We start from the raw sequence: 24,175 nt of genomic DNA on the forward strand, positions 1-24,175 counted from the left end.
GAACTGTCCTCCCTCAATTCCCACATAATGCTTACTATACTGAGAGTGTAAGTAAATGTGATATACATGGGAAGACTTCAAATTAAAAATTTTGATGTGTTGCATGAGTACCAAATGGGAGGTGGTGTTAGGGCAACATTTAGGTCAGCATTGTGTTGCTGCTTTATACTGGCTGTGTGTCTGTATTGGCACTTGAGTAATACTTAACTCTAACAGAATAAAAACAAAATCATGGCAATACACAGCAAGTCCATTAGCAGCTGCAAAGATAGCTTAATATTTCGGGTGTAGACCCTTTGTCAGAACTGTTCTGACAAAGAGTCTACATCTGAAACCGCCTGTATTTTCTTTTTTTCAGGTGCTGATGGACTTGCTGTCTTATATTAAAACAGAATATGCTGGAATCACTCAGCATCTGTGGAGAGAGGAAGGTAGGGTTAACGTTTCAGGTCGATGACCTTTCGTCAGAACCGAAAGATGTGACAGACAATACTTAGATTTTATATTTTCATACTTAAATGTTCAGCAGTTTGGGAAGTAGAGTTGGTTGGAGGATCAGGGTTTCTCTACAATACAGACTTGAGGACCAGGGAGATGCAAAACGGGGGCACTCCAGTGCCACGACTGGCGGGATAGCATAATTATAGTGTGACCAATTTACATAGGAAGTTACCATTATAAATGTGAACGTAGGAATTTATGATGAGGGAAATGTTGATAGGTGTGACAAAATCGTGACGAGGAAATTGGGTTTTGAAAGAGCACAAACTTACATTTATGTCGTGCCTTTCACGATCTCAGGGCACCCAAAGCCTGCACAGCCAATTAAGTACTTTTAAAGTGTAGTCACTGTTGTCATTTAGGGAAACACGGCAGCCAATTTGCGCACACCAAGGTCCCACAAGCAGCAGTTAGTTGAATGACCAGGTAATCTGTCTTTAGTGATATTGGTTGAGAATTCCGGGAGTACTCTTCTTCGAAAGTGCCATTGGATCATTTTCACCACCTGAGAGGGCAGACGGGGCCTCGGTTTAACGTCATCCAAAAGACGGCACCTCCAACAGTGCAGTACTCCCTTAGTACTGCACTGAGGATTCAACCTAGATTATGTGTTCAAGTCTCTGGAATGGGGCTTGAACCCACAACCTTCTGACTCAGGCGAGAGCTACCACTGAGCCATCACTAACACCTAAAGACACCTGTAGACAGTAAGGGTGTGCAGATGTAAGATATTTAATATATAGCTATATAGATATTGGTTAGCATAACACTGCTGTATTTGTGTGTAAGAAAAAGGTAATTATGTTCATCTTTAATACTGAGCCGAAAGATCTAATGATACACAGAATATAATTAATTCCCACCCACCCACCCCCCCACTTTGTTTTTCTTTGAAGCCCTCCACTCCATCATGCCTTTTACCACCACCACCACTTTTTAGCTGAAGCTGGACTTGCTCACAAGCCTTAAGACACTTGTTACTCATAGGTACATGACAGTGGCTTGGAGTATTTGTTTCTTTGGAGAAGCACTTAGTCCATGTACCTCCCTGCAGCTAGATGGCTGACCCTGTGGAGCAGGCTCACGTCCTACCAATGGTTCAGCACGTTGAATCCCTGAATTACCACGTAACTGTTGCTACTTGGTGCGCAGCACATATTGCCCTGGCCAATATTTATCCCTGAATCAACATCACTAAAAAGAAAACAGATTATCTGGTCATTTATCTCATTCAAAAGCAAAATACTGCGGATGCTGGAAATCTGAAATAAAAACAGAAAATGCTGGACAAGCTCAGCAAGTCAGGCAGCATCTGTGGAGAAAGAAACAGAGTTAACGTTTCAGGTCAAAGACCTTTCGTCAGCGACCTAAAACGTTAACTGTTTCTTTCTCCACAGATGCTGCCTCACTTGCTGAGCTTTTCCAGCATTTTCTGTTTTTATTTCATTCATCCCATTGCTGTTTGTGGGATCTTGCTGTGCGCAAATTGGCAGCTGCGTTTCCTACATTACAACAGTGACTACACTTCAAAAGTACTTCGTTGGCTGTAAAGCCGTTTGGGACATCCTGAGGTCGTGAAAAGCGCTGTATAAATAAATGCAAGTCTTTTTTTTTCTTTCTATGCAATTCTCTTCTAAAATAATCCTGGCATTTTGAGGTCCAATGTTAACTATTTTAGGTTAGACTTATGCTGCAGTGTTGCCTTCTGCAGTCTGACGTTGGTTGGTAGTACTTCAGTGTATGGTGTATCATCTCCTGGGGGGTTGTGCCTCTCCAGCCATCTTCCATCCTCTTCTCCTCCCCTCCCTGCCCCAGCCCATGTCACAGCATTAGTGGGGGCAAGTGTAAATGATGAGCACTCAGTCAGCACATACAGGTTTTGAATTGTTGAAATATACAGCTGTTCTCCCCACCCACTGTTGCCAGTACTTGCAATGCGAATGGGTTGTGATTGATTACCAACGACCAAGACACAAAGAACTGCTATTTGGAGTGTTTCTGTAAAATGTACTCGATGCCTGTTAATTCAAAGTTGTATTTGCTGAAAAAATATTTAGACAATATTAATAAAACAGCACCGGAGGAGTTATTTGCATGATTTCAATTCAAATTAAACAACTTTGAAATAAGAGTGTACTGTATAAGCACAGTATAAGTGAAATGAACCACTGAATATTTTGAGATTCAAGTTGCAAGGGGTGGGGCAGGAAATCTAATTTAAAATAAATATATATTCTAGTTTCTGGCTGAGATAAATAAACTGGAGTATAAAAATGATTCTCCAAAAATGGGGTAGAAACATCAACTGAGACTTCGATTCAGGTCTAAAACAACTATAATTTATATAGCGCCTTTAACGTAGTTAAAAACGTGCCAACGTGCTTTACAGGAGCGATTATCAACCAAAATTTGACACTGAGCCATGTAAGGAGCTATCAGGACTGGTGACCAAAAGTTTGGTCAAAGAGGTAGGTTTTAAGGAGCGTCTTAAAAGATGGGAGAGAGGTGGAGAGGTTTAGGGAGGGAATTCCAGAGCTTAGGGTCGAGGCAGCTGAAGGCCGATCATTTTGAAGGTTTCAATGTAATTGCACCAGAGACTCATCGTTAACCTTACTAGAAAAATCACTGTTCCTTCTTTGATGTTTTTTCAGGTGAACGTGTCTTGTGTTTCCATGGGCCATTGCTTTATGAGGCAAAGGTATGTGCTGCAGAGCTCTCTTTCAAGTGTTTTTCTATTTGGTGAATGGCATCTTCATTTTTACAGTTATATGTTCTCTCGGTCAGAAAAATATCCATCTCTTTCTGTTCATCATTGTGTCTCCAACAAGATCTCTCTGGCTTTGAAAGTCAGATCTGAAATCCATTATACCATCTCCTGCTAAATATTCAATTTATAGAGGAAATGAAAACAGAAAATTGTTGGAAATATGCAGCAGGGTCATCAGCGTGTGTAGAGAGAGGAGACAGGTTAATGTTTCAATATGGAGTCATCAGATCTAAAACTGATTTGTTTTTATTTTAGCATGTGCAGCCTTTTCTATCTTTTTACTGCTCATACAGTTTTGTTTTTGATAAAGCAAGTAAAGGTTCCAGCCCATACTGAGAATGCTCCCAATACTAAAAACAGTAAAAGAGAAGGCAAAGGTAAAATGGGCAGTAGTGGTTGGGTGATTCCAAGCTTGGGTTGTTGGAGGATGGAAAGACTGAGGCTCGTAAGGAGTTCACATTTTCGGATCCTGGAAAACAATGGTTTAGAGTAGGAGATGGTGCAATGAGCCTTGATTTCAAATGAATAACGAAGAGGAGCAGTGTGTAGGATTGTGTATTTGCAGTTTAGGAGAAACCAGGGAAGTTCAGAGGAGCTGTGACAATATTATCAATTCAAAAGAGAGAAAGTTGAGATAGGTTGCCTTTGAGGGAGGGAGAGAGCTTAGAGGTGAGAGGGATTGCTCTTTCGAAACTGAGATGAGGAGAAACTTCTTCACTCAGGGTGGTAGGTCTGTGGAATTTGCTGCCCCAGGAAGCTGTGGAAGCTACATCATTAAATAAATTTAAAACAGAAATCGACAGTTTCCTAGAAGTAAAGGGAATTAGGGGTTACGGGGAGCGGGCAGGAAATTGGACATGAATTTAGATTTGAGGTTAGGATCAGATCAGCCATGATCTTATTGAATGGCGGAGCAGGCTCGAGGGGCCGATTGGCCTACTCCTGCTCCTATTTCTTACGTTCGCTTATCAGATGAGTTTTTCTCTTGTATCCTGTCCAGAAGTGTGTCGGGTGCTAGAAGAGCATCCCTGGATATAGAAGCAGTGCTGGATAGATTTGGGTTTTATAAGAGTTAAAAATTGACAGTGAAAGATGTATTTGGCACCAAAGATGAAACTACGCTTCTTGAAGTTATATTCAGCTCTTCAAGGAGTTCCATTCAATGTCGGGATATAATGAGGCCAAGAATCTGAATAGATGAAGGAAATTAAGGATGTGGCCATCAAGGATGAGAAGTAGCAGCTACTGAAGATGTGCACTTGGAAAGAAGTCTATTAATGCACAATGGCATCATTAGTGAAAAAATGGTTAGGGTTGGATGATGATTTGAGAAGGGAATTGAGACAAAGGGACAGGAGATACAAAGAGAGAGAGAATAAACCCTAATTAGCCTCGATTAATAAATGAACCTCCAGCTACTGCAAAGATGGTGATTTGAAAGGAAACTGATAATCATGAGCATATAATGATTTTCAAAAGATACAAATTTGAAATGTAAACCTGAAAGTGCTGGAAATATACAGCAGGCCCATCAGCATCTGAAAAGAAATAGAGGTGTTAAAAACCATGGAGGGGTTTGATAGAGTAAATATGGAGAAACTATTTCCAGTGGCAGAAGGAGTTAAGAATTAGATCAGCCATGATCTAATTGAACGGTGGGACAGGCTCGAGGGGCTGAGTGGCCTATTCCTGTTCCTACGTTACATTGAAAGTTAACTGCATAGAGTGGGGACTGGATTCACGTGTAGACCTGACCATGGTAAGGGTGGCAGGTTCTTTCCCTGAAGGATGTTGGTGTAGTGGTTGAATTTCTATGACAGTCTGGGAGCATTCATAGTCATTTTGCTTCTACTTTCTCTTTGCCTTTCTGAAAGGTTTCATAGAATGATACAGCACAGAAGGAGGCCATTCAGCCCATCGTGCCTGTGCCGGCTCTGAAAGAGCTATCCGATTAGTCCAACTCCCCTGCTCTTTCCCCATAGCCCTGCAAATTTTTCCCCTTCAAGTATTTATCCAGTTTCCTTTTGAAAGTTACCATTGAATCTGCTTCTACCGCCCTTTCAGGCATTGCATTCCGTGTCATAACAACTTGCTGCATAAAAAAATGTCTCCGCTTCTCCCCTCTGGTTCTTTTGCCAATTATCTAAATCTGTGTCCTCTGGTTACTGAACTTCCTACCAGTGGAAACAGTTTCTCCTTATTTACTCTTATCAAAACTCTTCAGAATTTTGAACGCCTCTATTAAATCTCCCCTTATCCACCTCTGCTCTAAGGAGAACAACAGAAGACTTGCATTTCTATAGCGCGTTTCACAATCTCAGGACGTCCTAAAGTGCTTTATAGCCAATTAAGTACTTTTGAAGTGTAGTCACTGTTGTAATGTAGGAAATGCGGCAACCAAAATTGCGTCGAGCCAGGTCCCATAAACAGCAATGTGACCAGATAACCTGTTTTTAGTGATGTTGGTTGAGGGATAAATATTGCCACGGGCAAAGTGTGTTCTTTGTTCTTCTGCAGGCCATTCTGGCCTGTGTGCAGTTCACGCTTGCATGATTGAGCTCTATTTTCCACCTGACAAGTTTCATCCTGGTGTAGATGCTGAGAGGCTGTTTCACCTGGCGGGAGAGTCTAGAACTAGGGGTCATAGTCTCAGGATAAGTGGTCGGCCATTTAGGACTGAGATGAAAAATTTCTTCACTCAGGGTTGTGAATCTTTGGAATTCTGTACTCCAGAGAGCTGTGGATGCTCAGTCGTTGAGTATATTCAAAACTGAGATCCATAGATTTTTTTTTTGGACACTACGGGAATTAAGGGATATGGGGATAGGGTGGGAAAGTGGAGTTGAGGTAGATGATCAGCCATGATCTTATTGAATGGTGGAGCAGACTTGAGAGGCCGTATGGGCTACTCCTGTTCCGATTTCTTATGTTCTTATGTTATATAATGCAGTGTGTGAGATCATGTATTGCTCCTGTAGTTAGGAAACTGTATCCTGCAACTCGCAGTGAACGGTAGCATGGAGGATAAGTTGGTCTGTGTTGAATCGTTCTTGGTACTGCTTGAAGCACTGAATTGTAGATTGTATTGTTTTTTGTGTGCACGTTAAGCCACTTGCAGTCTTGAGGAAAATGAGTGGTTCAGAAATCATGCAACAGCAGTCCTCTGTCGTGTAGGGCAGAGGTTATTCAAGTCTTTCATGTATGACAGCTGCCAACAATTTAACCAGCAAATAGGAAATATAGGACTTGGCTGCCTGGGCTTTGAGGGGTTGATTGGCAGGGCCTGGGGGGAGGGGGTGCCTCATGGACCTTTGGCAGTTTGGTCATCAACTTTTGTAGGGCATCCAAAATGTCCATGTTAATTTTCTTTTTTGAATTTTATGGCCACTTTCCGCTCTTCTATTGAAAATGCAGACTCTGGCTGGTGTTTGTTTCCACAAGCACGGGCAGCACTCCTTGTAAATAATGATCAGGAGCCCTCCCTCCACCCCCCCCCCCCCCCCCCCCCAGCCTTCCTAACACAGGGTCACCGAGGCCAATCGTAATACCTTTACCACCACACCAATTGAGATCAGATAATTTCACACAGATTCACTTTGGAATCTTCTAAAAGCGTGATGATTTGTTCAATCCACTCGCTGATGATGTAACTGTTCACTGCATCATCTGGGCACTTCACGCTGGTCCGACTGGATTAAGTGCTGTATTTTCTCCAACTGCTCTTGTTCCATTGCAGGTGCTAAGCATTTAATTAGCTCCTTCCTCAAGTTTCAATCGCACAGAAATCACAGTGTGCGTCCGTCAGATAAAGGGAAATATTTTGATAACTACTGAGAATTTGTGCTCTGGATTAAATTCACCATTTCATTTTCAAATCAAGGTTTAATTTCCAAAAGAATTGCTGGTTATGCAGCAAGGTAAATACAGTGTCCACTTTAAGCACTGAGTGGCCTCCCTTTTGGAAAGGAGTGTAATGGAAGTGAGAACTCTAATCACCATTAAACTCTTTCGTGCTCCATTTAAAAAAAAATATGATTTCTCCCATTAGTGTCCGATCCTGTTCACTTTCCAACAGGGGCCATCGTGTAGCAATTAGCAGCGGGTTCTCCCAAACATCTTTTTTCCATTCCCTGTAAGAGTAGGAAAGGTATCAAAAGCTAACTGCAGCTCTTAGAGCTCGTTCAGCATGCATGGGCAGTGAAATTTGGGAGTTATCCTGGTTTATATAACTTTTCTGGGGGGAAATTTTCCCTCAAAATAGGTAACTTCCTCACTGATTTATCTGTTCACCCATCCCATGAGTACTTTAATTCCCTCTTTTCATCATAAGGGGGCATGATATTAGGACCGCTGATTTTCAGTGACTGAGCAAGTCAAATTCTGTTTTTATTACATAGGAATGCAGAGATAATTTGGGAGATCAGAATCACGGAATGTATCAGTTTACACTTGGGATGATTGGTTTTCAGTGACATTCTGTCAAATTCCATGGCGTTCTGGGATCTCTACCAGTGATTTGGGGATGGATATATTTGATTCAGTCTGTTTATCAATGAAACTATATCAGTGGCCTTAGCTGTGATCCATCTGCTCCTGATCTGACTTGTCCTGTTTAATGTAATATACCAATATGGGCTGGAGGTTTAGGGCTACAGCGATGGAAGGGTCACTTCCTTAATCAGAGTTTACCTTTTATCCCCAAAACTCTAGACCACATTTGATTTTATTCATCCTTGAGCTGACATTTAATTTGCAAGGTTTGGTAGCTTTGGCCAGGTGATCCTGAGATTGAATCCCGTTGGGAATTATTCAGTCATTTCTAGATGGATGAAAGGAATACCATGTCTTAGGATGTGGTGAGGGAATGCTTGTCCTACTGTTACAGTATCTCTTGGCTATACGCCTTGGAAACAAAGACCAAGGCCATAGCCAATCGGTCACACGATGGAAACCATTCTCTTATGTGTACTCTTGTGCTCTGACTTTTTTTGGAATGGTCACCAATTTTTTTTCTCAAGTGAACTATGCTGCCGTACGATATTAGCTGCTGATATGTCTATGTACATTTGACTTCAATATCAATCACAAAATAATATCAAATATTGCTTGTATTATTTGTGATGGGCATGTAATTCCTTATGTCCCCTCAAGCTTAGCTGTTTTTTATTAGTGCTGAATTTAATCTAGTTAATTCATTTTCTTTTTCTATTTTTCATCTTTTAGTGCGTAAAGGTTGCTATAAAGGACAAACAAGTGAAGTACTTCATACATTATAGTGGCTGGAATAAGAAGTAAGTATAAAATACCAAAGATCAGTAATAAGCTTGTGTGGGAAGGATATTGTCTAATGTGGGTATATTAGAACATTTTGGAAGGCGACTGGAATTGTGAAATTATGAGGGAGATAAATGGGAATGAACGAAAAGTGCATTTGGAACAAAAATCAGGATGATAACTGTTTGGTGTAATCTTACCAAGCAAGATCCTGGAAACAAAAAACATTGTGGTGACCGTATTTAAATTGCAGTTAGATGCCATGAGAGGTTTGAGCTTCAGTGGGCAAATGGCCATTTCTCATCCTTGACTTGACGGAAGTTTGGCATTCGGTTTAGTTCACCTTGTTAACGTTACATCATGCAAACATTGAACTTCCTCATAACTTTGAACTAAATACCGCTGCCAATTACACAAGGCTGTTAATGATGCTTGGCGCTCTCTAGCCATCTGGATGCAGTAGCATAGTGGTTACGTTACTGGACTAATAATCCGAAGACATGAGTTCAAATCCCACAACTGCAGCGGGGGAATTTAAATTCAGTTAATTAAATTAAAAAATCCGTACTAACAAAAAGCTAGTATCAGTAATGGTGACCGTGAAACTACCGGATTCTCTGGTTCACTGATGTCGTTTAGGGAAGGAACCCTGCAATCCTTATATGTGACTCCAGACCCATTGATTCTTAACTGCACTCTGAAATGGCCTAGCCAGCCACTGGCCTAGTACAGTCCTGTTCCTTCACCGCACGGACTGCAGCGTTCAAGAAGGCGGCCCACCACCACCTTCTCAAGGGCAATAAATGCTCGCCCACATCCAATGAATTAAATAAAAAAAGCTTCTGGTTTGAAAATGATCTGTAAATTGGAGGAGGATGAAGATGCTGAACCATAGAAAGTTTACCAGAAAATCCCACTGAGGGGGTGGAGGAGAAGAGGAGGATTGAGAATTCAGATGTAGAATGCCAATTCATAGTGTTGCTACCCTTTCTTTGACTCCTAATGGCACATTTTATATTGTGGTTTTGCAATCTGGTGAGGCTTTTGCCACATTTGCACACTGGGGTGGATTCAGAACATTGCTGGTAACGCTTAAACAAGTGGGCATGCGTAATTTCACTTGCTAGTCACATTTAAGATGAAGTTTCTCGCTGCATAACCTGTTGGAAGGAGTTCTATATACAGTCCCCACCATTTAAAGCATCCGTTTAAAATGGGCAGCCGCTTATATGGGCCAAAAAGCGATAACCATTAACCATTTGCTTTAACTCCAATTTCAGAGTTGCTGGTTACAGTGTCTTATGTATTCTGTTTAATTCGGGCAGAAACAGCTGTGCCTGCTCACTAGTCTGCAACTCGTTAAGGTGCCCTGGATGCAAGAATCAAGATCTTGTTCAATTAAGACAAACCATTTTCAAATGAAGAGTCTATTGCACAAATAATACTGCATAACTGCCACCAGCAAAAAGCTTTACACCAATGGCAGTTTCTAAGCTTCATAGATTTCTACAATTCCTGATCGATAACTTAAATGTCGGTACAGATTTCACTGGAGAATTCCAATTGTACCTTACTATTGAGGCACTGGACAGGTTAAAACATAACCTCAGAAAAGATGAGAATCTTAGTTCCAAGGGCTGAAATATCCATCAACGGAAGAGAAATGGAACAAGTGGATAAACTCAAATCTAGGCTGAACAATTTCAGAAGACGATTCTCCTTAGCTGCTGCCGGCTGTAATAGGAGAAACTCTTCGAATCAAACTCAGATTTTAAAAAAGTATTGTCATAGCACTACCACGTTATACTGACCATCACGTATAGCGGGCAAATCGCATTCACACGATCGCGCCCATTATAAACAGTAGAGACTGTATTGTAAAAGGGAGCCTCTATGGGCGGACTGAGAGCAAATGGCAGCCAGCAGTATCCTTACAGTACCTTTGTTATTGTAGCATTTGTACCTACACTACTGAATTTCTAGAAGGTATATTCTCAGCTCAGCAGACAACCGATACATGCACTTTGCATCGTCTGTGTTTAGAGAATTTTAGATTATGTTGTTCAGAAATTCAGAATCTGCCATCAGAACTGAAGAAAATGGAATATATTTTACAAATTCTAATCAACTCTGCAAATTACTGCTGGTTGTGTCAAATCTTTTACAATAATTGTTTCTCCTTCCATTGTGCGGGTCGTTCTTTATCTTGGTCAAGCCTATGGGGAGGCCTCAAATGGTGGCCGGGTGCTCCTCTGCAAAGAATGAAGAGTGAGTGGACCCTGCCAGCTCTTGTGCAGCCAAGTGGCTGGTTTTGGAGCAGCCCTGGCAGAGCCCTTGTCTCAGGGGGTCTTTGTCCTCTTGATGAAAGAATCGCACAAGGAGACCTAAAGAGGCTGAAGGTTTTTTTTCTGATTTGAATAAGGTGAGGGGGGAGAGGAGAGGAGAATGACAACATGTGGAACCTCTGGACTGGGGTTCTTTATTGTGACCTGTATTGGAAGTGCAGGTGTAGAGGTTGGTTGAGGGCAGGGTTGACCTCTGCACTGATGCCTCCGTGGAATCTGTTGATGCACGGACTGTTTGCGCTCACACGTGTACAAAGGTCACTTAGGCACTGTAAGGTCCTTGAGGTGTGCAGGCGACTGGTGAACTGCACCCAGCAAAGTCTGACTCCTCCAGAAAAGGAGTTGAGTTGAGTTTGTGGAGGCGGGAAAAAAAAGGGGGGGCAGAAAGAAACAGATTTAATTTTACCCGATCTTTGTATTGAGATGATTATACGTTCCAAAAAAGAGACTAAATATTGAATTGCTTGTATTCCAGCTTTACATATTCTGTATATTTTGGATGGAAAATTATAGCTTGCTTTAAAGCATTCAGGCGATTTGACAGTTCAATCAGCAAAAATAATAGCATTTAAGTTTGTATTAAAAAAAAATCGTGACTTGCTTCATACAGAAATTCATGACTTTGTTTTTCTCACTTGAGAGTATTGTATAAAGAAATTGGGATGCTTAACTGAATGCTTTTTTTCAATATAACTATTATAAAAGGATTTAATGGACAACCTGCACCAATTATTACTGTTGATTACATTTAGTCAATTAGGCACCATTGCAAAGAGAGCCCTCCAATTTACACTCCCCTCTCTGAAAAATATTGCCCTCGTTTTATCCCAGAATTGATGCCTTGTCACAGTGCCTACCATATTGTTCCCTTCAAAACAAATGTAAATGCCATTATGTTAGCTAGAGTTGGCTCCTGAAGTGCATTGTGTACAGCTATAGGTTAGGTTAATGAGAGAAAATGCCAAATATGTAATTCTTTATTGTTTCACCTATTCAAACAGCTTAGGTGTGTGGTATCTTCAAGATTGCAGGTATTGTAAAGACTAGTTAGAATTCTTTTACTTAAGACTAAAACAAAATGTTATTGTTTTCCATGCTGCTTCACAAAGAATTAATTCATCTTTATTTGGTTTCTGGAATTCCATAAACCTGAAAAAGATTGTTTCCCAAGAAAATGCACATTATAGGAATACAGGCATGAACTTGGTGAAAATTCCATAATGCACCTAACTTTAAAAATCTATAAATATTGGGAATATGTATTAAATTGCAACCAAGTATAAATATTGCAGATACTTGGGGGGGGGGGGGGGGGAAAAAATGCTCAATGTTCCCATTTCAGCCACTGGATCCTGTGCTAAGATAGCTGGTCTCAGCTGCGGTGGCTGTCGGGGCACAACACTTGGCCTAGTCCCTGAATTAGGGAGGGAGAAACATTCAGTCAAGCCTCCTGCTCCTGATGCCTCTCCGGTAACTCCCAGCTGGCTAGTGCACGTGTGTGACCATCAGCTGAAGGCTGAATCAGGTCAGCTGTGATATCCTCCATGGTCATGTAGCCTGCCGATGTACTCTGTATCTAACGTGAGGAATGGCCGCTCTGATGAGAGGGTTGTTGGTGCTTGTGGCACTAAATGTTGGTGCCTTTGGAGAGGACGGAGAAAGATTTGCTAGGCTCCGAGCTGAATTAACATGAGAAATGAACTTGTGAAAACTCTTTGGGTTAATGACGGAATCTACTGATGTTAATTCAGGTCTCGCACTGTTCGACGAAGTCATTTTCTAAGGATATATCTTTAAGTTAATGTTAATCTGTATATTTAAAGCTATTTTTTGTGTATATTTAAGGGGGAATGGATGGTGATGTGGGACCGACTTCCCTCTAATGCAGTGTCAGATTACCACTGATGTTGTTAACTAATTCAGCCTGTGTTGCTTCTCATTACCACGGACTTCTTTATCTGATTTTGCTGCTGCAGTTTTATTCTGCTTTATGTAAACTGCTTTTAACTACTCCCTAAAGTCAGTGCTGCAACTACAATAACTTGCATTGGTAAGCGGACAGTGGACTGGATGTGGGATGCAAAGCCCTCCTTGGGATCAGCCTGGGCAAGCAGCCAGAGGGTTGGTGGATTTGACACCAGAGGCACTGGGATTGCTGGTGAGGGCCGAATAGAATGGCTTCACTTTTTCTGACATTAAGCTGCAGGAAATTTCTACTCATCCAGGATTAGATGTTAGACACACATGTCAAATGCTGTGGCAGCTGCCCAGGAGTCAGCAGTGTTGGAGAGGTAGAGTTGGGTATCATCGGCGTATGTACCTGCAGATGATGCCAAAGGATAGCACGATGATTAGATGGGGATAAAGGATGGGCCGCTGAGGCACACCTGAATTGGGCGAGGGAGGATACACTGTGGGACTGTGTACAGTTCTGGGCACCGCACCTTAAAAAAGGATACATTGGCCTTGGAAAGAGTGCAGCGCAGATTCACCAGAATGTTACCCGGGCCATACGGGTTAAATTATGAGGAGAGATTACATAATCTAGTCTTGTATTCCCTGGAATGTAGAGGGTTAAGGGGTGATTTGATTGAGGTTTTTAGGATTTTGAAAGGAATTGATAAGGTAGGTAGAGAGAAACTTCTTCCGCTGGTGGGGGAGTCTAGGGCAAGGAGACACGACCTGAAAATCAGAGCCAGGCCATTCAGGAAAGAAATTAGGAAATGCTTCACACAAGTGTGGACCTCCCCCACAAAAAGCAGTAGATGCTAGCTCAATTAATAATTTTAAATATGAGATCGATAGATTTTTGGTAGCCAAGGGTATTCATTGATATGGAACCAAGGCAGGTAAGTGGAGTTAGGATACAGATCAGCCATGATCTCATTGAATGGCAGAACTGGCTTGAGGGGCTGAATGGCCTACTCCTGTTCCTGTGGTCCTATGACACAGTGGTGGGATGAATGTTGGGAGAAGAAGGTGGGGCAGCTCAGATGGATGCTTGGAGGAAGATATTGATGATTTGCAGAAGGCTTGATGGAGAATACGCAGGTTAGAGGTGCGACTCTGGACAATGGCAGGGATAGTTAGAGCCAGGAAATAACAATGGATGGGATAGAAGATCGACTGCACCTAGTGCAATGAGTCGGGGGGTGTGGAATATGATATCGGGGTGTGACAGAGGATGAGACAGCAGAGCAAGGAGAGAGAGGCAGAGCAGCTCTGGTCTGGAGCAGTAGTCACTACACCCTTGTGAGTATCCAGTAATTGCATGTGAACAGTTCATTTTCCTCAGAGTTGGAATATTCCTAATTGCTGATCAGAGCTTGGAATCTGCCTCATTCAGGTTCAGAAAGTTAGGAAATACGATACTCTGGTCCACACTGGCTCTGTGTTTGGGCAGCACTGGGCTCGTGCATGGGCTCCTCAGTGCAGTGAGGTGCATGGACGGTTGGAACGAACAGTACGTAGTCTGGAATATCCTCCCAGTAGCTCGATTTACTTTTGAGCGGTCTGAGTATAATCTACCCTGTATGTGGGTGCCTGTGTGAACCAGGGCTGCCTCGTTACTGAACTTTGCTGCTTTAAAATAAAAAAAAAATTGAAACTGTTCTTGTTATGGGTGTATTTTTGAACCTTTGTATGCCAGTCATTGTTTCATGATGTCTGAATTTGTTACCATACACTTAGAATTGGGCATTTGGCTCTTTTGGTGAAACAGTGCTGTGGAAGCCACAGGGAGAAGCGTTGAGCTGTGTATCCTTCCTAGGTGGGACCCTGATTGCCAGCCTCAAAATGTCCAGCTGCGCAGGCACAATTTAACTCTTATTGGCACAATTTAACTTTTATTGGCTGGCTGGCTGACTGACTTCTGCCATAAATGGAACTGTTGTTTTTCCGTGGCATGTATCCCTTCCTGGGATGAGAGGGTTGTCCTATGAGGAAAGATTGAGTAGAATGGGCCTATACTCTCTGGAGTTTAGAAGAATGAGAGGTGATCTCATTGAAACATATAAGATTTTGAGAGGGCTTGACAGAGTAGATGCTGAGAGGATGTTTCTCCTGGCTGGAGAGGCTAGAACTAGGGGGCATAGTCTCAGGATAAGGGGTCGGCCATTTAGGGCTGAGATGAGGAGGAATTTCTTCACCTCACAGGGTTGTGAATCTTTGGAATTCTCTGCCCCTGAGAGCTGTGGATGCTCAGTCGTTGAGTATATTCAAGGCTGAGATAGATAGATATTTGGACTCTAGGGGAATCAGGGGATATGGGGATCAGGCAGGAAAGTGGAGTTGAGGTCGAAGATCAGCCATGATTTTATTGAATGGTGGAACAGGCTCGAGGGGCCGTATGGCCAACTCCTGCTCCTATTTCTTATGTTCTAATGTATTGGCAGAAACGGGGCACTGCGGTCTTGTGCTTTTACACTGGAGGTGTCCCCCATGTGTCTGCTCATGATGGCTTAGAGGATGCTTTTGTTTTACGAGTACAAACGCGTTATATCATGTAATGCACAATGTATTATTCTGCTAAAGCATGGCAGCGTATAAATTGGCGCGTCCCTTTAAGGTCACATGGTATAATTACTGTGCTTTGCTCAGGTCAATTAGAGGTCAGACTAGCTTGTTTTAATCATTATTTTTAAGTGTGACCCACAATAAATGTATTCGCCTGTGCCATATAGTTGAAGAACCTTTGTAAAATCTGTTTTAACCCTCCCTTCACAGCTGATAAGTCACTCTGTTTTAAGCGAGCTGTCGGTAGATTCTACCTCTTATCTTTGTCTTTTAATTGCTTGAACTATTTTTTTTCAGTTAGTATCTTATTTTCCCCCCACCCTTCAAAAAATACCAGTCCAAGCTTTTGGACCTGTGTAATTTTCATCTCAGATTTTTCAATGCATTGGTGATTTCTTCTTGTCTTATTTCTTTCTCTCTCGGTTTTCAGTTGGGATGAATGGGTTCCGGAGAGTCGAGTGCTGAAGTATGTGGACACAAACCTGCAAAAGCAGAAGGAACTACAAAAGGCTAATCAGTGAGTATAAGTGAGCAGGACTGGTGAATGGGGAAGTGTAACCGTTGGCCATGTGACTTGAGACTGGCCTCCGTTGGAATAAAACTCGCTCCTTCAGTCACCTGGTGGGTAAAGGCACCAGCTGGTACAGCACAAAGCCATTACGGTCAATGTTCACATTTTGATTACTACTTTGCACTGGGTTAACTGATCTATCCAGTCGAGTATTACAGTTGGCCTCAGTATCAAGAAAGAAGGGGGTGGTGTTGAGGGTGAGACACACTGTTTTCGCTCCTGATCACTGTGCAGTAACTCCTGAATGTGTGCTCATGAGGACTGAATTGGGCTCTGCTGTGATGCCATTTATGGTTGAATAATGACTATCAGGAAAGACTGAAAAGGCTGGGGCCCTTTTCTCTGAGAAGGCTGAGGGGTGACCTAATAGAGATCATTAAAACTACGAAGGGGTTCAGTGGGGTAGATGCAGAGAAGGTGTTTCCGCTTGGGGTAATCCAACACCGGAGTCATAAATATAAGATAGTCACTAATAAATCCAATAAGGAATTCAGGAGAAACTTCTTTACCCAGAGGGTGGTGAGAATGTGGAACTCGCTCCCACGAAGAGTGGTTGAGGCGAATAGCATAGGTGCATTTAAGGGGAAGATGGCTAAGTACGTGAGGGAGAAAGGAATAGAAGGTTATGCTGATAGGGTGAGATGGAGGAGGCCCGTATGGGTCATAAACACTGGCTTAGACCAGTTGGTCAGAATGGCCTTATTTCTGAGCTGTAATTTCTATGTCATCGCAATAGCTTGTTGATACTTCCTGGGCTCCCATATAAATATGACCCCTGGATAAGGTATCACAGACTGTCAGCGTACAAGCTGAAGTCAGTGTCTTCAGGAGAGGGGAAGAGAAAATTTGGGAGAGGGAACTGGAGCTATATTTGTGTAAGCCTGTGTCACTTGTGATGAGCATAGTATTGGCTTCATTTCCATCAAGTTTTCTGTTTGTTACAAATGTTTTTATGCTGCTGTCTTTGTGTTTGTATCATAGTAAGATTATAGTTCAGGTGGTGATCTTCTGCACTGCAGTAGGATAGCATCAAATCTCTTGCACTCAATCTGCCCACACCAGTTACAGAAAGCAACAAACCTGTTTTGCAACGTAACCTATGGTTTAATTTCAAAAATAAGTTTTTAGCAGCAGAAGTGCGTACCAGGGAATGGATACAGTACTACCATGCTGCGCAATTGGGCATTTCTGCTCCATCACATGGGATTGATTCTCACTGGCTTCAAGGCTCATGCCCATCACATTAATCCACGACCACAGCTATTTTAGCAGAAGCTCATCTTGATGTGGCGATCTGTTTTACTGTCACTGAGCACTCTTTGAAAGGAGTGTTATTCATCATGTGATGAGAGCAGCTCAGTAATCTTTCCACAGAGCACTTATTGCAGTTTTCCAAACAGCATTAAAGGCTGCAAGAGGTTTTCTGTTTAGGTGGGCTGCTCCCCCTCGCAGAGAGGTTAGATGAAGAGGAGTGGGAGGAGGGTTGTACGAAGCATAATCACCAGCATAGACCAGTTATGCAGAATGGCCTGTGGACTCTGTAATTCTGTGTAATAGGTTCTTCCTCTTCTTACCAAGTGCTGAGTTCCTGTGTCAGGTAATGTACCTGGAGTAAAGATGGTTCCTTGAGAGCAATTAGATGGTGAGCCATCTGAGTCCATTTTTGAGCACCTTACTTGTGGTTTGCACTCGTCAGAAGCAGGTTGCCTGTTTCCCCAACCATCTACAAATAGTGCATGGTGCAGGGAAATACAAAGAAAAGAAAGAACTTGCATTTATATAGCACCTTTCGCAACCTCTGGACGTCCCAAACCGCTTACAACCCATTTGAAATGGTGCCCCTGTTGTAGGGAAACTTGGCAGCTGATTTGCGCAGAGCAAGAACCCATGAGATAAATGACCATTTAATCTGTTTTAGCGATATTGGTTGAGGGTTAAACGTTGGCCAAGATACAGGGAGCCATGGGATCTTTTACATCTACCTGAGAGGGCAGACTGGGCCTCGGTTTAACGTCTCATTTGAAAGACGGCACCTCCGACTGTGCAGCACTCCCTCAGTACTGCACTGGAGTGTCGGCCTAGATTGTGCTCAAGTCTTTGGAGGGGGGCTTATACCCACGACCTTCTGACTCAGATGAGAGTGCTACCACTGAGCTAAAGCTAACACCAGAGCACTGTAGGAGAAAATTCCAAATATCTCCCTTCTTGGAAAATTGACCCAATTATTTCAACTGATTCTTTTTCGTCTTATGAGGATGGATATCCTCTTTTTCCATGGAATTATTATTTTCCATCCTTAATAATCAAAACAGCACTGGTCCTATCAAGATACCTTGTAACATTATTGGACATAATGTAAATATAGCCTGGTATAGTAATACTGGCTAGGTTTCTAGTCTTGCAGCATATTGAAAAATTTCGCTGTCTCCCCAAAGTGGCTTTGGGAATGCTAGAGCTTTTGGATTTGGCATCTGTCTTGAATGTTTTATTTGCCAGGCTAGGAATTCAAACCCTGTGGCTGGACTCTACTTTGGCTATTATGAAATTCTGTATTCTTTTTCCAGTCAGTTCTCCAGTCCTCTGAACTGTGATCAGATGGAGTATCTTGTTTGTTCTGCCGGGACCTCCAAAGTTGTGATCTGAAATTTCTCTTCTAACTAAAAAAATAGAATGCCTGGTTTCCTGTAATTAATGACAGGCCAACAAAATTGCATTCTCAGGAGCCATGTGTTTCAAAGCTGCGCACTCCCATACTGTCATTAGCAGGTTGTTAATTATGGGGAGGGGAAGGCATTCTCCCATTTTTATTTTATTAAAAGAAGAATTTTAGGCACTTGTTAAATAAGAAGTGAACAAACCCCTGCCGTACTCTGAAGTTACTCTGATACTCCTTCCTCTTCCCCCAAGTTTGGACAGTGGAAAGTCAATACAAAGTAAATTTCCCTTAGTGCATTAGTGCTGCTCTAGGTCTAGGGATCCATCTAGTAGTGGAAGTGTGCAGCTGCAGGTGTGACTGTGTCACGGAATGGTGATGCGCAAACAAGGAGTGCGTGACGCACACGGAAAATTTAATATATTACTAGTTGATGTCTCATAGTGTTGCACATGGGGAGGGAAGCGCAAGTGAAGTCTTCAGGTGAAGCAGGGTTAAAGGGTGTTGGATAATTGGACCAGGGTGCATAGATCATTCAGTCCCCATTTTGAAGTCACACATTCTGTCCTTTTTTATATTTCCATTATAAATTCCTATGTCTACATTAATAATGGAAACTTCCTATGTAAATTTGTCAAGCTGCAGTGTCTCCACCAAGGGGAGGATGTAATTCAAGTGTGACGAGTTCACAAAGATAGTTTCTATTGTGAATGTAGGGATTTATAATGGAAAAAGTTTGACAGGAATTGCATGCAGATGTAAGATTTTTAATGTAATATAGATTATTGAATCCTCTAACTGTTAACACTGCAGTTTGAGAAATGTTTCTTGCCTTGTTTTATTGGCAATAGTTTTATTTTTTGTTAAATTTTCTGTTCTCTTAGAGAGCAATGGGCAGAGGGCAAGATGAGAGGCGCTGCACCAGCCAAGAAGGCTTCCACCATGCAACAGAAGAATGTTGAAATGTAAGTAACTTGGGATGTTCAGCCCCTTCAACAGCTTTTCCATGTGACAGCCTGATCATTAAAATACTGTTTTAGGACAGTGCGATAAGCCTTGCTAATAAATCGGATTTCTTGCCCTTTCCATACCTCCAGCCCACAACATGCAAACAGACCAGCAAATAAATAAAGAGAAGTTGATGTTTTGGGTGAAGTCTTTCGTTAAAACTGCAGTTTGGGCACCCCTGATTTAAAGAAATTGATCGGCTCCCCACTGGTATAGTCGGTAAATTCTGGACCCAGTGTGTTATTAAGCCATACAGATCAGAAGATGCCAGCTGAATCCCCAGTCTGTACTGACTGATCTCATAGCAGCCGTTGGGTACAATTAGCCTCAGCATTCCTGGGATAGGGAGGGGACAAATTCTTCCAGCCCTCTGCTAATTGCTTCAGTGACCTCTGTTGGTAAAATGCATGTGTGAATAGCGGTGATAGGATCAGACTCTCCTGACACTTGGTGGCTAGGCTTACACCAGAAGGGTTCCCACATTGGTAAGGTACTAAAGGGCTTCCCCCCCATCAGTGATCTATACCATGGGAAGAGTGTGCATCTTCAGGAGAGGTGAAAATTGGTGGAAGGTGAACATTAAATCCAAAAAGAACAAAAACAACAGATTAATTGGAGACCTAGTATCTGTAGTTTAAATCTATGCTGAAGAACCTTTTTAATTTCATATTTGATGTATGAAAATTAATTGACTTACAGAGCCATTTATTGCATAGTTGACACAAATATCAAGGCCACCAGAATATTCTCTCTCTTTCTCCCCCACCACCCACCCGTCAACCCCCTTTGGCCAGGGTACCTTGTATAATGACTGAGAATTTGATTGTTGCAGTCTGATTCTTGGCAATGATTAAGTTGGTTTAATTTATTTAGGTTTCTCTGCTAACATTCAGATTATAATCGCCAAACCAAATTGTCTAGAGACTGAAGATGAGCGTGTGTAACTTGTATTCTGATTCTGTGATCCTCCCAGAACTGGGGATAAATCGCAGACCAGATGTTTTCCATTGAATTCAAGGCTGTGCTTTTGTCGAAACCTCATTCATATATAAAAGCTGAGGATTGTGCTGTACGGTTTCCAGCCCAAAAAAAAAGGGGGTTGGAGAGTTGCTTTGCTGTCTTCCCCTCAAAAGAAGTAACCAAACTGAGGAATCTGGAGAGGCAGCTTGTTGGAATTTCCTTGATACACACATGCTTGAGGGTTTAGTTGCAGTAATTCCTTTTTTCCTACTATCTGCTCTCCTCTTCTAAAGGTTCTGAATCGTGCTGTGTACTCTGGTTCCTTGGCTGCCAGGTACCCTCCAATACCTTCATTTGGAATTCTAGACAGTGAATATTAGTTTATTTTACCAGGAGATGTATCACAGTCAAACCCAATTTCATCCTCTGCTGACCTCCACACACCCACACCTTCTGGCAGGAAGTACCGATTAATGATCAGGAACGGGAACCCTGACTTTTTTTTAAAAAGGGCAACTGTTGCCCTCCCTCTGCCAAGTTCAGCTCACTCAGACCAGGGGTTGAACCTGCGAGCCGTGCTGGTCTGTGACCCAGTAGAATACAAGGCAAGCTCATCAACTGAGCGATCGGGGGGGGTAACTAATTTGCAATACCTCAGCTGCACTAGCTCCGGGTGGTGGTAATAGTGCGCATACAGAAATTTAAAGCGCCTGTATGCTGAGTGTGATGGTGCTGTCTTGCTATTTCACATTTTTTGTCATTTGGACAATCGCATAATTTCCTGGCATGACTTTACAGAAGGGAGCTGCACAGGTTGCTAAATGAACTGCCAAACCAGAACATTTTGAAACTGTTTCCAGGAGACTTTTTAAGTGTGTGTGTGGCGGATGGACCGTTAGGGACAACAGCTGGCTGCTTAAACGCACAATTAAAAGGAATTTGTCTGGATCACTTTTGAAAGTGATAAGAACATGGCACATTGGGAAGTCTTGACCCAATTTTTCATGCTGAGTGAAACTGAAACGATTGTTTTTATTAAACTGCTTACTAAGGGTGAGGGCCCTTGTTTTGTTTAATTATTTTGTCAAGATTTCTAAGTACCCAAATGCAAACTTGGTAACAAATGCACGCTACTGTTTAGAACTTAAGACAAGAGTACGGCAATGAAACACTCTGGGTGTTTCAGCATGAGCTTTGCAACGCTAGAATAGCTTGAGAGGCACCCAGACATTGTTCTCCATTGTACTGATACTCCCTTTATAGAGGTTCTTCTAGAGGAAGGGACCACTCCCCTCACACGACTTAGTTTCCCACCAGTGATGTTTAAGGTAAATGGCTGTCTGGTCTGCCGCTTTATTAAGACTACAGGTTGGCTGAGCTCTCTGTACACAACCATAGTGTGTTTTTAACTATTCATTTATCTGAGAAGATCTGTAGGAAGAATGGAAAGCTGACGAAAGTAGTAATTATGCATATACAAGATTATGTGTGTTTAGTTGCTTTAAATGTGATTTTTTTTTTTGGCAGCTGCTAATCTTGCACATGCTCAATCCTGCAGTATAGGAACAGTCTTGTTGTCAGACTGCTTCCATTGGAATCTGTTCAGCAATGTGAATTAGATATCGGGAATAAACATCAGTGTCCCCCTCTACCTCCTTTCTCTGCTCCCCCCACCCCCCAACAAGGCAACAGCTGCAGATAGCCTGCCTGCATACTCCAACTGAAAATACCGGGGAGCCCTGAAACACTTAGCATAGATTGAAAATGTCGCTGAGCTTGTGTATTATAGTGGACTTCCTCAGTGGTGGAAAAATACATTTCCGGGGGAGATGGAAGACATTTTTTACACATGGGTGATTATTAGAACATGGAATGTTTTGCCACAAGTGACTTGAGCCAAAGACTATAACATCGTTTAAAATTGAATTGCATATGTATTTAAAAAGAACATAAAAGGATGCAGGGAAAGGGCTAGAAAATGGAATGAAGTAGATGGCTTCAATTGAAGAATTAGCACAGGCATGGCGGGCTGAATGGCTTCTTAATGCTGCAGTTTCTATGATTCTTTATATGCTAGTTAATGGGAACCATGTTGATGGGAATGCTTTCAAAGGGAATATTTGCTCTGACTGTCAGTCCCAATAACGTGGTTGCTTGATGACAGTGGCAGTGTAAAGGAGATGCTGTTTGGGGCTGGGGAGGGGGGCTGTAGTGAAATAAATCCTCTATATCCCCTCCCCCTCCAAACACAGTAAGATAACAGATGGTGTCATCTCTGCAGCATGATTGTATAATTTTTTTTGAAAAGGCTCTGTTGCACGTAGAAACTTAAATTTCAGACCTTGTACTACTCCCCTGAATATGTTGCCGGGCGCGTCCAGCCCAGCCAGTGCAGGCTCTGAAGTTGCTGCAGTAAAATCTATCTGCTGTTTTACCACTGGGACGTGCTCCTTGTTGCTGAGACTAAAGAGTCACATGTATGTATGGCAGAAACGTTATAAAATGTCCTTGTCTTTTTCAGAAAAACAAAGAAGAATAAACAGAAAGGTAAGCTCATTTAAAACTTAGCTTTGATTCAAAACTTTTTAATTATAGAATAAAAGCTTCAAACGTTTGAAAGAGGCCATTGTTCATGTACAAGAAAGTCTTGCGTCAGTGTTTATCCCCTTAGTTGTCAGGAGGGTCATATTACCATTCTGCAATCAATCTGCCTGGACAGGTCCTTTAAGGTATATGCAAGAATGGCCTTGGCCTGACCCCTTCATCCTGTTTTTCCTAACTTAGGAACATAGAACAGGAGTAGGCCATTCAGCCCCTGCTGCTTAAGAAGAATCTTATCAATCCCAGTTTTGAAATTTTCAATTGACCCCCAGCCTCGACAGCTTTTTGGAGGAAGAGAGTTCCAGATTTCCACTACCCTTCGTGTGAAGAAGTGTTTCCTGACATTACTCCTGAATGACCTAGTTCTAATTTTAAGGTTATGTCCCCTTGTTCTGGACTCCCCCCACCAGAGGAAATAGTTTCTCTCTGTCATCCCTATTAAATCCTATAATCATCTTAAACACCTCAGATAGACCACTTAAGACTGACAAATTAACGGAATCCTGTGTGGAGAGCAGAAGTTGAGATTGGAGCCCTTGCCACTAGAATGGCAGCCATACGGGACCCATTCATTAATAAGTGATGCTTGGTATTTGCAACACTACAGACCAATGTGCCTTCGTTTTTACATTTGTAGCTACAGATGTGTTTTTGGTGTATTGTCAGCACATAGTGGCTTGACTTACAGCAAATTGCGATGTTCCATTTCGCTTTGTTGCAACACCGTTATTGTTTGGAGTTTATTGAAGTATAATGATAGGTGTGCAAAATTTTCATAGTGCGCACTTGAAGTGTGCAAAACATCCAGTAGTGCAATTAAATTTTTTCTCCCTCTTTAGTTATAGAGCATTTTGCCCTTCTAACCACTTTAAGCTCTAACAGTAGAATGTAGTACAGTTGGATACAGGTCTGTCACTGATTTGTGATAATGGTAAGAGCAGTTTGACGTGATCGTCCCAAGAATTACATTGACTTAAGGG

The 24,175-nt window shown here is 42.2% G+C and overlaps 1 protein-coding gene across 2 annotated transcripts in view; it reads left to right on the forward strand.

Moving 5' to 3' along the window:
* morf4l1 (mortality factor 4 like 1) overlaps positions 1 to 24,175 on the forward strand; it is a 47,187-nt gene that overhangs the window by 985 nt on the left and 22,027 nt on the right. Inside the window, exons 2-7 of one of the 2 annotated variants that reach the window (XM_067971299.1) lie at positions 359 to 431; positions 3,153 to 3,199; positions 8,492 to 8,559; positions 15,833 to 15,919; positions 19,511 to 19,591; positions 23,116 to 23,141. In XM_067971299.1, coding sequence (XP_067827400.1) covers positions 365 to 431; positions 3,153 to 3,199; positions 8,492 to 8,559; positions 15,833 to 15,919; positions 19,511 to 19,591; positions 23,116 to 23,141 — 376 coding nt within the window. In that variant the 5' untranslated portion in view covers positions 359 to 364. The remainder of the gene's footprint in view (positions 1 to 358; positions 432 to 3,152; positions 3,200 to 8,491; positions 8,560 to 15,832; positions 15,920 to 19,510; positions 19,592 to 23,115; positions 23,142 to 24,175) is intronic. The other variant, XM_067971300.1, reaches the window with a different exon arrangement.

The sequence above is a fragment of the Heptranchias perlo genome, chromosome 34, assembly GCF_035084215.1.
Source record: "Heptranchias perlo isolate sHepPer1 chromosome 34, sHepPer1.hap1, whole genome shotgun sequence".
NCBI lineage: Eukaryota > Metazoa > Chordata > Chondrichthyes > Hexanchiformes > Hexanchidae > Heptranchias > Heptranchias perlo.